Source organism: Camelina sativa, chromosome 12, assembly GCF_030686135.1.
Source record: "Camelina sativa cultivar CO46 ecotype springtype chromosome 12, ASM3068613v1".
Classification (NCBI taxonomy): domain Eukaryota; kingdom Viridiplantae; phylum Streptophyta; class Magnoliopsida; order Brassicales; family Brassicaceae; genus Camelina; species Camelina sativa.
In genome coordinates, this window is record NC_141891.1 from 20868217 (window position 1) to 20881927 (window position 13711).

The window sequence follows — 13711 nt, forward strand, 5'->3', positions numbered from 1 at the left end:
GAAGATCAAAAAGCTAGGCCTAGGGAATTCCTCAGGAAATTATAAATTATTAAATCAATCAATAAATTAGGATTCAAACAATTAAGAACAGATCTAGAACTCTAAACACTTTTGTAAATTAAATCAGTTCTCACTGCAAATAATATCTAAATTTAAAACCAGAAAATCCAAATCTCTTTGTAAAATTCTAGGTTAAAAATCAGCAATAAAATCAGGTTTAGATTGTTCACAAAATTATTAAATCAAATCTCTTTGCAAGAAATAATTTTGCTCATCAAAAGGTTTTATTAGGAAAATCAATTATATTCTCATATCAATTTATTTTCCTAAAGTATTAATTCTAGATGGCCAATCAAGGATTAATATGAAGAACAACCTAAGATGAAGATCTAGATAGATAATGAATCCTAAATAATCAAATCTAATAATTCATAAAATCCCTGTGAAAAACCCTAAACCTAACAAGCAAACTACTCAGACATAATCAATGAAGAACAAAACATGATTCTGAATAATAAGCAATTGAGATTAAAAAGAGTAAGAAGGAGTTCAAGAAATTCTTCTCTCAAAGCAGTTCAGATCTCTCTCCCAAAACCTCTCAAAATCTCTCAGGGTTGCAGGAAAAAGAAAACTTGATAGAATAAAACTTAAGGGTTTGGAAAACCTAAAAACTATATATATATGTCCTAAAACACGTCAGGGACTAGTCTTGCAAATATGGAAAACTTTGGGGCAGATTTGTAAAACTTCCAAATTTGTGATTCTTCATCGCCTAAAGAGGGTGTCGATCGATGCTAAGGCAGTGTCGATCGACACCATCTCCTCTGATCGATTTCAAGTTGATTTCTTGCGGATTATTGCTCCAAACTGATCCAAATTGCTCCACTTTGCTCCTTCCATGCTAAAAACTTGTAAAGACTCAAAAACAATCTAGAAACAAATGAAAAGACACTATAAGACTCCTTATATCATGGTTAAAAACCACAAAAACCATGATATATCAACTCCCCCAGACGTAGCCTTTGCTTGCCCTCAAGCAAAACAGAAACTTAGACCTGTGAAAGAGGTTTGAAAACAGGGAACTCACTCAACTGCATGATGATTCTTTATTTGCACTCTTCATTTACCTGACTCAAGAACTTACTTCTTATACTCAACCATGATAAGCATCAACATTCCTTATTCAAATCCCACAATCCCTTGGAATCTCTGAAATCTCCATTGTCATCTCATTAGTCAATATTAAAGCATAAATAAGGTGAATTCTTACCTTGGATGTATTGATCAGTGGCATGTGGACTCTCTTCAGGCCAAGACATTCTTCTTACATCTCCTTTCCTCTCCCTTTTCTCACTTCCATTTTTTTTTTTTTTTTGGATATTTTTTTTTAAGCAAAGGTGTAAGCGAATACCGGGGTCATCGGTAATTTACCTACCCCTCGCTTCCAAGCTTTGTGTGATCATTTGACTCAAGAGTAGAATAATGAGGTCACAGGTAATTTACCTACCTCTCTAAACTGATCAAAATCATCTCATCTTTTATTCTTTTTTTTTTCTTAAAGCACTGAAGGGAAGAGAGAGGGGAGACATACTTTGAAAAATTGCACTGTCTTGTATGGCCCGAAGAAGAAGTCTAGTCCACTGATTTCCAACCCCAAAGTAAGAGATTAAGTCCGGTTAAAATCCTGATAAAAGGTTGAGACAACGTTAGATCAATCAAATATCCATTGAATAAGGGCTTTCAGGATTGTTGATAAGGCTCATAGTCTTTCTAAGCTTTAGTTCTGAGATCAAGCATAAACAAGTAATCATTAGAGTGTTAGCCAAATAAGAGAAATCATTAGTCAAGATCATAATTCCAAAGACAAAAAGAAAAATTTTGAAAATTTTGACTCAAACTTTATGGTTTTGACTGACACAACTGAAACTCAAAAACCGAAAACATAGTTAGTAACTAACCTCCCCCAGACTTAAACAACACTGTCCCCAGTGTTATCAAGTAAGAGGAAAGCAAAAATAAAAATAAACAAAAATCAAAATCAAAAGAAAAATAAAAACCTACCAGTGGGTTGCCTCCCACTAAGCGCTTGTTTTCAGTCATTAGCTTGACTGTGGTGGAGTTCAGGCATCCGTAGGAGCAAAACATGGCATTGAAGTCCTCTTCATCCAAGGTGGTGTATAAGCTTTAGGTGCATGAGGTCTTCCAAGAATGTGAGGAACAGGACCATGGCGGAACTTAGGTATGGGAGGGTATCTCTTATGTCCTGCAAAATCATCAACAGAAGAAACAAGCACTCTACAATAATCTCGTGGCTTGGTTAACTGCAAAACAGTTTTTCTCTCTTTGAAATTCTTGTTGATGATAGGAGGAGGATTAGGTGCAGAAGAGGTGTACCTTTGCCTTACCTGAGGACTCTGGAGGGTGGAATGGGAGACTTTCTGTTTGGGAACAGGTTTCTGTCTTGGAGCTTCAACTTTGGATAAGCTTTGTCTCGGATGTGGAGGGGAGTCGATCGATGCCTCCTTGTTGGTGTCGATCGACACTGAGCCTGATGCTCGTGTTGCAGAAACTTTTTCAACAGAAAAAGTCTGTCCATCAATAGTAGGAGCTCTCCTCAGTTTATCCATCTCAAAATGCATACTCAATCCATCCACATTCAGTGTTATGTGTCCCTTCTGCACATCTATGATGACACCAGCTGTAGCCAAGAAAGATCTTCCTAAGATGAGAGGATCTTTAGGCTCTTGATCATACTTCAGCACCACAAAGTCAGTAGGAATCATGAAGTTGCCAACCTTAACTGGAATATCCTCTAAAACACCTTCAGGAATTCTTCGGGAGCGATCAGCTAGGATTAGAGAAATCTGAGTTTGCTTGAATTCTGTCATCCCAAGTCTCACAGCAACAGAATGTGGCATCAAGTTGATGGTAGAGCCAAGGTCACAAAGTGAGTGAGAGAACCTTCCTGCTAAGATTGAGCAATCAAGTACAAAGCTTCTAGGATCTGGTAACTTCTTAGCAGTCCTACATTGAATGATTTCACTCACTTCCTTAGAGACAACCACTTCCTGCTTTCTCTCCTTCTTCCTCTGAACAGGCTGGTTCAACAAAATTGCACTGACATCTTTTGTAAGAAGTGCTCCTTCTTCAGGGCTCAAACCATTGGATACCATTCTCTTCACATACCGCTTAAGAGGTGGTCAAAGCTTTACTGCATCTATTAAAGGCATCTCAATCATCACCTTGTCCATCATTGCTTTGCATCTAGCTTCCTCCATCTCTTGCTTAGACTTTCTAGGCTTGGGAAAAGGAACCTTAGGCTTGTAGACCCTTTCAGCAGCTGGAACCTGAGATTTTGCAGTTTCTGGGTTCGTCTGAGAGGAGTGTCGACCGACACCCAGGTGGTGTCGATCAACACCATCATCTGAAACCGAGAGATTGGTCGATTTCTCTTCTTTTTCTGCAGAAGCAATTTCACCATCATCGTCATCTCTCACTGATATGGCATTGCAAGCATGTCTGGGGTTTGACTCAGTTCTTGCTGGAAGAACACTCTCTTGTCGTTTAACAGACCCAGCAGTCTGTGCAACTTGAATCTCCAGCTTCTTAACATGAACATTCAATGCTTCTATCTTCCCATTCAGCTCAGTGTAGACATTGTCAATCTTTCCATTGAATGTCACTGTCAATTGCTCCTGTCCTTGCAAAAGCTGCTCAAGCATGGCTTCCATTCTACTCTCTGAAGAATTCTTAGGAGGTGGAGACTGATAAGATGAATTCCCATAGGTTCTTGTATAGCCATTGTTATGTTGCTGCTTCTGGTCACCATTGTAAGGTCTGTTTCCTTGCTGATTACCGAATCTCTGTCCCTGATACCCAGCTCCATACACATAGTTGACATTCTCCTCTGAATTCTCTGGCTCTGGCTCAAATGTCTCAACTTCAGCAGCAAATTGGACTGACTTCTTTCCCACAAGAAGATTGTGCACTGAATCAAGCTTAGCATTAACAGAAGCTAGCTGATTTGAATCATATCCTCCATGTAATCTCTTCCTTTCAGCATCTGCTCCCTTAGTGCTATTGCTAGAAGCCAAATTCTCAATCAAAACTTCAGCATCTTCTGGAAATCTTGTTTTGAAATTCCCATGACTTGCAGCATCCAAAGCTAACTGATACTTCCAGTCACACCCTCTGAAGAAGATACTTAGCAATTGTAGCCTTGAAAAACCATGGTGTGGACAGTCCCTTTGGTAAGCCTTGAATCTCACCCAAGCTGCCTTGAAAGCTTCATCTGGTCTTTGCTTGAAAGTGGATAGCTTGACTCTCAACTCATCTGACATTGCATCATCATATAAATGGTTGAGGAAAGCCACTTTGACTTGTTGCCAAGATGTCAAAGATCCAGCTCGCAACTGCTTCAACCACTGAGATGCCTCTCCTGCAAGTGAGTATGGGAAGAGCTTGCAGAATATGAAGTCCTCAGTCACCCCATTAGCCTTGATACTGGTCACAAGATCCTCAAAATGCTCAATATGGTCCAGAGGCTTCTCATTGGGCAAAGCAGAGAAAGGTCTCTGCCCAAGTAGTTGAAAGTACGCAGGTTTCAACTCAAACTCGTTCCTCTGGAATGGAGGAGGAACAATAGCAGACCGGTTCTCATACACCAGATCAGCCCGGTTGTAGTCAGCAATGGTCCTGATCAAGTCCTGGTTTTGCTCCTGTCGTCGAACTGGGTTTTGTACGTGGTTGGCAGCTCCACGCACGTCTGCAGGTGGGTGTTGATCGATGCCACCTGGTTGGTGTCGATCGACACCAAGATCCGGAACATCAACGACACCAGCTTGCTGGTTCACAACAGCCTGCTTGTTGACAACAGGTTCAGGAATCATGTTTCCTTCTGCATCAAGCTTTTGGCCCTGCTCATTGCGCAAGTGGCCCTCTTGATCCCTCAAAACACCAGCCTCATCACGCATCAGAATGATCGTATTAACCATCTTCAGAGATTTGGCTGCTTTTCTGTTCTCATGCTCAAGTTTTCCCAACTCTTGGTTTGAAAGCTTCAGAATTGGACTAGTCTTGTTGCTCCTTGTGTTAGGCTTATTAGGCATACACCTGAAACACACAAGAGAAAAGAAAACAAAAGCGTGTTAGTTTGAAAATAAAAAGAAAAATTTAGACAAAATCTAAAACTCAAATCTAATGGTAGATCAAAGAGTCCCCGGCAATGGCGCCAAAATTTGATATGCTCAAATTTACCCTAGAGCTACTCTCTCAAATTAAGAGATCAATGCAGTACTTTGGGGTCGAATTCCACAAGGACTCAAGACTACACAATAAATTATAGAGTTTTATAATTAAGCTAAACAGATTAAATTGAATTAAAATAAAAGCAATGCAAAATATTAAATAAAAGCTGTTGTAAATTAAGAATATCAAAAAGCTAGGCCTAGGGAATTCCTCAGGAAATTATAAATTATTAAATCAATCAATAAATTAGGATTCAAACAATTAAGAACAGATCTAGAACTCTAAACACTTTTGTAAATTAAATCAGTTCTCACTGCAAATAATATCTAAATTTAAAACCAGAAAATCCAAATCTCTTTGTAAAATTCTAGGTTAAAAATCAGCAATAAAATCAGGTTTAGATTGTTCACAAAATTATTAAATCAAATCTCTTTGCAAGAAATAATTTTGCTCATCAAAAGGTTTTATCAGGAAAATCAATTATATTCTCATATCAATTTATTTTCCTAAAGTATTAATTCTAGATGGCCAATCAAGGATTAATATGAGGAACAACCTAAGATGAAGATCTAGATAGATAATGAATCCTAAATAATCAGATCTAATAATTCATAAAATCCCCGTGAAAAACCCTAAACCTAACAAGCAAATTACTCAGACATAATCAATGAAGAACAAAACATGATTCTGAATAATAAGCAATTGAGATTAAAAAGAGTAAGAAGGAGTTCAAGAAATTCTTCTCTCAAAGCAGTTCAGATCTCTCTCCCAAAAGCTCTCAAAATCTCTCAGGGTTGCAGGAAAAAGAAAACTTGATAGAATAAAACTTAAGGGTTTGGAAAACATAAAAACTATATATATATATATATATATATATATATATATATATATATGTCCTAAAACACGTCAGGGACTAGTCTTGCAAATATGGAAAACTTTGGGGCAGATTTGTAAAACTTCCAAATTTGTGATTCTTCATCGCCTAAAGAGGGTGTCGATCGATGCTAAGGCAGTGTCGATCGACACCATCTCCTTTGATCGATTCCAAGTTGATTTCTTGCGGATTATTGCTCCAAACGGATCCAAATTGCTCCACTTTGCTCCTTCCATGCTAAAAACCTGTAAAGACTCAAAAACAATCTAGAAACAAATGAAAAAACACTAAAAGACTCCTTATATCATGGTTAAAAACCACAAAAACCATGATATATCAATAACCATGGATATTCGATAGGAGTCTGGCTCTATAAAAAACTAGCCAAAACTTAATATATATATATATATATATATATATTATAAATTACAGAATATACCTAAATGTTATTATTACATTTTATATCAACGGCTGAATTTGGAAACTCTTCTTTCAATTCCACATATGGCATGCTTTTATTCTAATATTTCAATTGATAGGTTTCATATATAATTTCGATTAACAGTTATCCTAATAAATTTTATTTAAGCTTTTTTAAAAATCAACACGGAAAGCTCAATTTCAACATAAGCAAAAAAAGAAAGAAAAAAAAGACAGAAACACAAAAAGAATGTAAATGAAAAAGAAAAAAAAAACAAAGCAAAAGCAAAAGAGAGTGAGTGGTAAGGCTCCACACTCAAACTCTTCACTCTCACTCCTTTCTTTCATTCTCTCTTACCACTTCCCAATGGCTCTCTATCTCCAAACTCTCTCCTTCCTCCTCCTTCTTCTCTTACGTTCATCCGCTGCCATGTGGTGCGTTGCTCGGTTTGATGTTACAAGCCAGGCGCTTCAGGCGGCTTTAGACTATGCATGCGCTGCTGGAGCTGACTGCGCTCCAATCCAACCCAGTGGTCTATGTTTCCTCCCTAACACTGTCCAGGCTCACGCATCTTACGCTTTCAACAGCTACTTTCAACGTGCAGCCATGGCTCCTGGTTCATGCAACTTCGCTGGCACATCCACAATCGCCAAAACCGATCCTAGTATGTATTTCACAAAGGCTTAACTCAGTTTAAGGTGTTATAGTAGTTTATGGTATTTCTCGTTCGACAGTTTTTTTTTTTTTTTTGAATTTTTGCATTATTTATGTTTCATACATGCATTTTCAGGTTTGGTTTAGTAACAATAAAAAATTTGTGTATATGATTTTCTTTTGTGGGTTTTAACTCGCTCTAACTTGGTTTACTATTGTGGTGTAGGTTATGGATCATGCGTGTATCCAAATTCTGTGCGGTACGTAATTTTAATGCGATGTGTTTATTTTTGCATATTAAATACTCGTAGGCAATAATAGTTTTAATTTTTTTCTTCTAATACACATGATTTTCAACCGATTTGGATATATTTCACTATAATTTTGGCTGATAATTTAATCGTCTTCTGTTTTTTTTTTTTATAAAGTAACTCCACCTCACGATTTTTTCATTCATTTGACTGAGATCGTGATGCTATTCATGCGTCGTACGTACTAATTTGCATGACTTTTTTATGCAAATCCCATTCGATGTTTCTGGACCGTTGAACTTTATGAGTAGATCAATCAACGGTAGAGATCCCTGTTTGCTTTATCTTTAGTTATATATTCTGTTTATGTTCGTTTGGTCAGAATGGTTTAAGTTTCTAATAACTTAGGGAAAAGAAAAAAAAGGGGGAAAGAAAAAGGAAAAAAGCGTGTTGCAGTGTTTTTACTTTAGAGATTTCGTGAAGAACAAGTTTATACAAGTTGAAGTTGTTGCATTTACTCATTTTTAAAAGATTCTCTTAATTCTCAGGAAAAGAAATATGTTTTAATCCTTTTTCCAAAAACATTACTTTATAGATTTATTTCAAATGTTGTATATTGTTTTTGTTAAAAAAAAAAACAAAAGAGTTTTCTATCGTAAGAAAAAGATTAATTATTACCTTCGTTATTATAATTAAGCTAGAAATTAATGCATTACTATTCACTCATATAATCATTTTAAAATTTGGAAAGTGAATAGTAATGCATTAGTTTCTTAATTAACTGAACAAGACAATTATATTCTTCGGTGAATTATTTTCGGTTCGGTCATGGCAGTAACGCTGGAGGGTCAGCTTCGACTACCACGGTGGGAGGAACACCTAAAACAACCACCGGAAACAGTCCAATGACGACACTGAGGCCACCGTCTAGCACCACGACATCACCGTTTGGAATAGGTGGCGGTGGACTTAATCCAGAGGGAACCACTACGACTAACACCGATGAATCTGGAGCTTATGTAATAATAAACAAGAATACTGTCTCTATAGCTTTATTGGTTGCCTTACTTTTGTGTTTTATATAGGTGTTAGATTCTTGTTATAGATTACATTGTACGGCTACAACATTTTTGTTAAATGGGTTAATTAATCGGGAAGGTTTTGTTAGTGAATTGTGTGTCATCAGAGTCTCCATCTCTGTAATACTAGATATAAAAGAAATAGTAAAAAAAGAAAGCAGATTGCAAATTTTTGTTTTCTTTGTTTTAAACACATATTATATTGGCACATTTGGGTTTCATTTGCAAGAAAAAAAATTGTCATTTATGAGGAGAAATGAGCTATGCCACTTTTTAAATAACTCAAATTAGTGATGAGGGATTTGCTAAAGTATATTTAGCATGAATTATAGTTATTAGCCAATATAATTCACCAAAACACACACACACACACACATATATATATATATATATATATATATATATCTTATTATATAAAGTTTGATGTCAAAATTACTCATTAACAAGATCGTGACATGTGCAAATTGTATCATTCAGATGTTGACATATGTCAATTTTAAATTTATTAAAATTATAAAAAATAAAAATGTAAAAATTCAAAACCTACCATAAAAAAGTTTTATATAAAAGTAAAATAGAGAAAAGAAAACCTAATTTTGTTTAAAATATTTAAACAGTTTTAAAATTTAGAAAAAATCATTATATGGAAATTATATATATATATTTATCATAAAATTCAAAATTATAATATTGTTTACTAATTTTAATTTTAAGTTGCTAATTTTACAAGAAAAAATATTACTTTTTATATAAGAAAAAAATGATTGTGAAAATTATACAACTAATTATTGTTTCTAAAAAAAATGTAAATACTCACCTTTACACAAAAAAAAGTATTGTTGAAAAAAAACATAAAAAAAAAATAGATTGTCTCATATTTTTTTCATTAATCAAAAAATTTATTCAAAAAGACTGCTATTGTAATATATAAGAGAGGAGTATGTAAGATTAACATATGCGTTTTTGTAACTACACAAATGTTAAAGTAAATAGACATATAATATTAATGTGTTCATAAAGACAATTTGTTGGTAGTAGTAAAGACTAAAGAATATATTTTAACAGTAAAGTATATTTGTGTGTACAAATACACTTTTAGTGGTGATGTAGATAGTAGATTTATAAATGGATATACATTAGTGTATTATAGCAAAAAAAAAACAACTATTTTCTATAATTAAAAGTTTATCTCTTTGCTTTTATATATTGTTTTTACTTACGAAAAAAATTAAATATATATTATTTGTTAAATTTAATTTTATTTAAATAACTTTGAACTCATCTACATCTATTTTCTAGAACTAAAAGAGTATCTATTTACTGGTTTTTTCAATCAAACAATTAAAAGGAATTTTCTCGGTTAGTTGCCCAAACCGGAGGGAAAGGATTTACAAAAGAAACTTCAGAGATAAGAGAACACGAAGCACGGGCAAGACAATTCGCCTTCCTATTTGATGCACGCGGGATCCAAGAGATGGAGAATAGTGAGAAAAACTCCAGAGAGTTAAACTCATCGAGCAAGTTAGAGAATGACAGCCAATATTCAGAAGACTGCACTATAGTGAGTAACTCAACACAATCAGTCTCAAAACGTTGACAAGCGATCCCTTCAACACGTATCTGCTCAATGGCCCACAACAACGTTTTTAACTCCGAATGCAGGGGGAGAGGCTCTGATTTAGACACTTGGCCCCCAACAACAAGGTTCGCTCCTCACCAACGCAACACCACCACCCCAATCATGAATGCACATTGGTTGCTTTCCAAGAACCATCAATCTGACAATGAGGTGAAGAAAACTGGACATTTGAATACGAAGATGGAGCTGACATGACTGCCATAAAAGAGAGCGCCTACTCCCAGGCTAAATTATCGCCCAAAGTCTGAGTAATTATATCATTCGCCTCTATCTCTTAACCTTGATTCTTTTTTTATACCCTTCCAGATTGCCCATAAAATCCATGGTAATTGAAGAAGTTGATCAATATCACCCTGTTGAGAGGCGTTCCTCCAGAAAACAAAATCCAAATTCGAGTACACTGACTCATATGATAAACCCTCTGACAAGACCGGAGTCAGAAATAAATCCCAAACTTCACACGAACGAGGAAATTCAAAATAAAAACGTGATTAATAGTTTCAACCGTAGAGTCGCATCTTTTACATCAAATATCACAATTGGACACTTCTGTGTATCTATTTACTTACTAAAAATATTTACTTTATATTCTTTGATAAATTTAATTTTATTTTAAAAATTATAAACCCGCACATCGGGCGGATCCTAATCTAGTATATATATATTAAAACTTGTCAAAATTGTTCTTAAATATAGGGAACCTAGTTGATACGCTATATCACAGGGGGATTGCTGGTTCAAAAGTATGGAAAACTTTATGTTATGAGGTTTGTTCTTCCTTAAATTTTGGTTACGTTACCAATAAACAAATATATAATTTTTCAATGAAATTCATACTTTCACCTAAGATGTAAATTTCTCATAAAAAGTAGATAATGATTTTCACTTTTCATATAAAATTAATTTTCATCAATCTGCACAATGTTGTACTTATCGACAAATTTTAGTTTATGAACGAAAAAATCAGTGTCCAACTTGGAAATATTAGCCTTATATCTTATTTTCATGAGTAGAAGTAATTAAAAAGTGTATATTGATCTAAAAAAAGTTGATCTAAAAAATGTTGATCTCTAAGCATAATTTACATAATTGATGTTTAATTTAATCAAACCACAATGGTTTTTATAAAAATGTATAGCTTTTTTTTAAGTGAAAATATACCAGTTTGACACAAATTTGACAATTAATTGCTAGATTAACACTCCATCATATCCAATAACTAGAATGACACAAATTTTAGGTAAAAAGACTAAAATCCAAAAAAAAAAATTAAAAATTGCTTTTTTTGTAGAAAAACGAAAAACAAAAAACAATAATAGTATTTGATATTTTGATTTAAAAATATGATTAATGAAAAATAAAAAATGTTTTAAAATATGATGTTTATATTTTTAATATAATTTGTAAAAATAAAATATGATTTAAAATATAATTTATAAAAATAATATTCAAAAATTTATTTATAAAAATATTATGTATAAAGATATGATTTTAAAAATATGAAGTTTAAGATGATATAGTTTAAATAAGTTTTATAAAAAATATAATGTATAAAATTATAACTAAAAATAATGTATACAAAAATATTAAAAGAAGATTATGAAAATATAATATAAAATATATAAAAATAGGATTTTAAAATATGATGTCAATTTTTTAATATGATTTAGGAAAATAAAAATGTATAAAATATGCTTTAAATATATGAGTTTAAAAATATCATTCATAATATGATTTATAAAAAATATAATTAATAAAAAGATGACTGAAAAAAATATAACTTAAAAAAAATATGTTGTCACTATATTTACATTTTACATCTAATAAATATGTTATCAAACACCAAATTTTTAGAAGCAAACAAAAAAACTGTCATAACTTAAATAAATCTGTCATAACATATGGTATTCACATAGGTCATTTTAGCAATTTTTTAAAAATGTTATAAATCTGTTATCAAACGACATATTTTGGTTTAATTTAAAAATCTATCGTAACTTAAAACAAATTTGTTATCACTAGAGGTCAACCTAGTAATTATTTATCTGTGACAAAATCTGTCATGTTACGACAGATTTTTAATCAAGAAAATAAATCTGAAATAACTGTCGAAAATAAATCTGCCAGACATTATATCAAATCTGTCATATATTGTGAAAGTTTGTGGTGTTTTTATAAATAAGTCTGTCGTAAAAAATAAATCTGTCATCAATTATAAACCTGTCATAACTGTAATTAAAAAATATGTCGTCCAAAATAAGTCTGTCATAAAAAATCTGTCATACAAAAATAAACCGGTTGTTCAAAAACCAATCTGTCATACACAAATTAATCTGTCACAACTAGTCCGGTAGATTTTTGAAAATATTTTGATTTTTTTTTAAAAATTCTGGGAGGATAAATTTGACTTTATTTTTTTTCCTAACAAAATAAAAAAAGGTATTTTAGGCAAAAAAATAACTTATCTAACCCTTACATTTTATGAATTACTTTAGTGATTAACCTCCTAATTTGGGTCAATCTAGTTTTTCTCCTTTTTTTTAATCAACAAATATGTTTTTGGATCTCATCTTTTTGCATTCTAATATCAAATTCTGAATTCAAAGTTTCACCACTAAACCATGGCTAGTCTCTACCAATCGGAACATTAATATAATATGACTATACACTAAATTAGAGAGAAAATTCATAATAAACACTTAATATCTTTACAAGATAACAATATAAACTTATTATCTTTAAAAATTTAATTTTTGTGGCTGCATCTAAAATGTATGTCTTAAGAGTTTCCATCATCCATGAAATGATATTTATGAAATAGTCAAATGTCACACAAAACTAAAAAAAAAATATTATAACTATTCAGGTAGGTAATCTATGCTCTGAAAGTTTTTCTCCAAATCCTTAATTTAACGCTTATCACATATCTAATTAATATTATAAATAAAAATTAAAGAGCAACCGTCATTACTAAACATACAAAATATGTACACAAGTTTTATCATGATCATCCATATAAGAAAAATTAATTACTTACGACAGAATAAATATTTTACAAAGTCTTGTAAATATAATATAAAATTGATGTTTAATGTTTTTTTTTGATACGAGTGTGTAATATCAATATGGGACGTAAAAATCGTCATGAACATCATTAGTCTAATAAGACGTATAATAAACATAATAATATAAGTTAGTTTGTAACTATATGCAATAGATTTGTAACGGAAACAAACTCTTTTGAGAAAATTTTAAATGTTTTATCGTTCACAAAAAGAAAAATTTCTTTCTTTCATTGAAATTCTTGCATAAATACAAATAAAATCTAATATTTTTTCAATCTAGGGCCTTGGGTAATAAAAATAGTAATAGTTCATATATAAATTTCAACTTATTTAACGAATATCTTTATTTAATTTTTTCTTATTATCGTTAAATTTTATCAAAGGTTAATCATCTTTGGTTTAGCTAATTCTTTATTGTCATAAGTAATATTTTTCAAAAGTGATTTTTTATTTTATGATTTTAGTCTATTTTAATGATTGG

At 32.5% G+C, this 13711-nt stretch overlaps 1 protein-coding gene and 1 pseudogene across 1 annotated transcript; both read left to right on the top strand.

Moving 5' to 3' along the window:
• The first annotated feature begins 4224 nt into the window (after positions 1–4224).
• LOC147930830 (small nucleolar RNA R71) lies at positions 4225–4325 on the top strand (annotated as a pseudogene).
• A 2514-nt stretch (positions 4326–6839) lies between these two features.
• On the top strand, positions 6840–8619 carry LOC104732352 (PLASMODESMATA CALLOSE-BINDING PROTEIN 2-like). Its single transcript, XM_087478107.1, has 3 exons — positions 6840–7206; positions 7423–7456; positions 8283–8619. The coding sequence occupies exons 1-3, from the start codon at positions 6909–6911 to the stop codon at positions 8530–8532; spliced, it is 582 nt and encodes a 193-aa protein (XP_087334233.1). The 5' UTR covers positions 6840–6908; the 3' UTR covers positions 8533–8619.
• The last annotated feature ends 5092 nt before the right edge of the window (positions 8620–13711 follow it).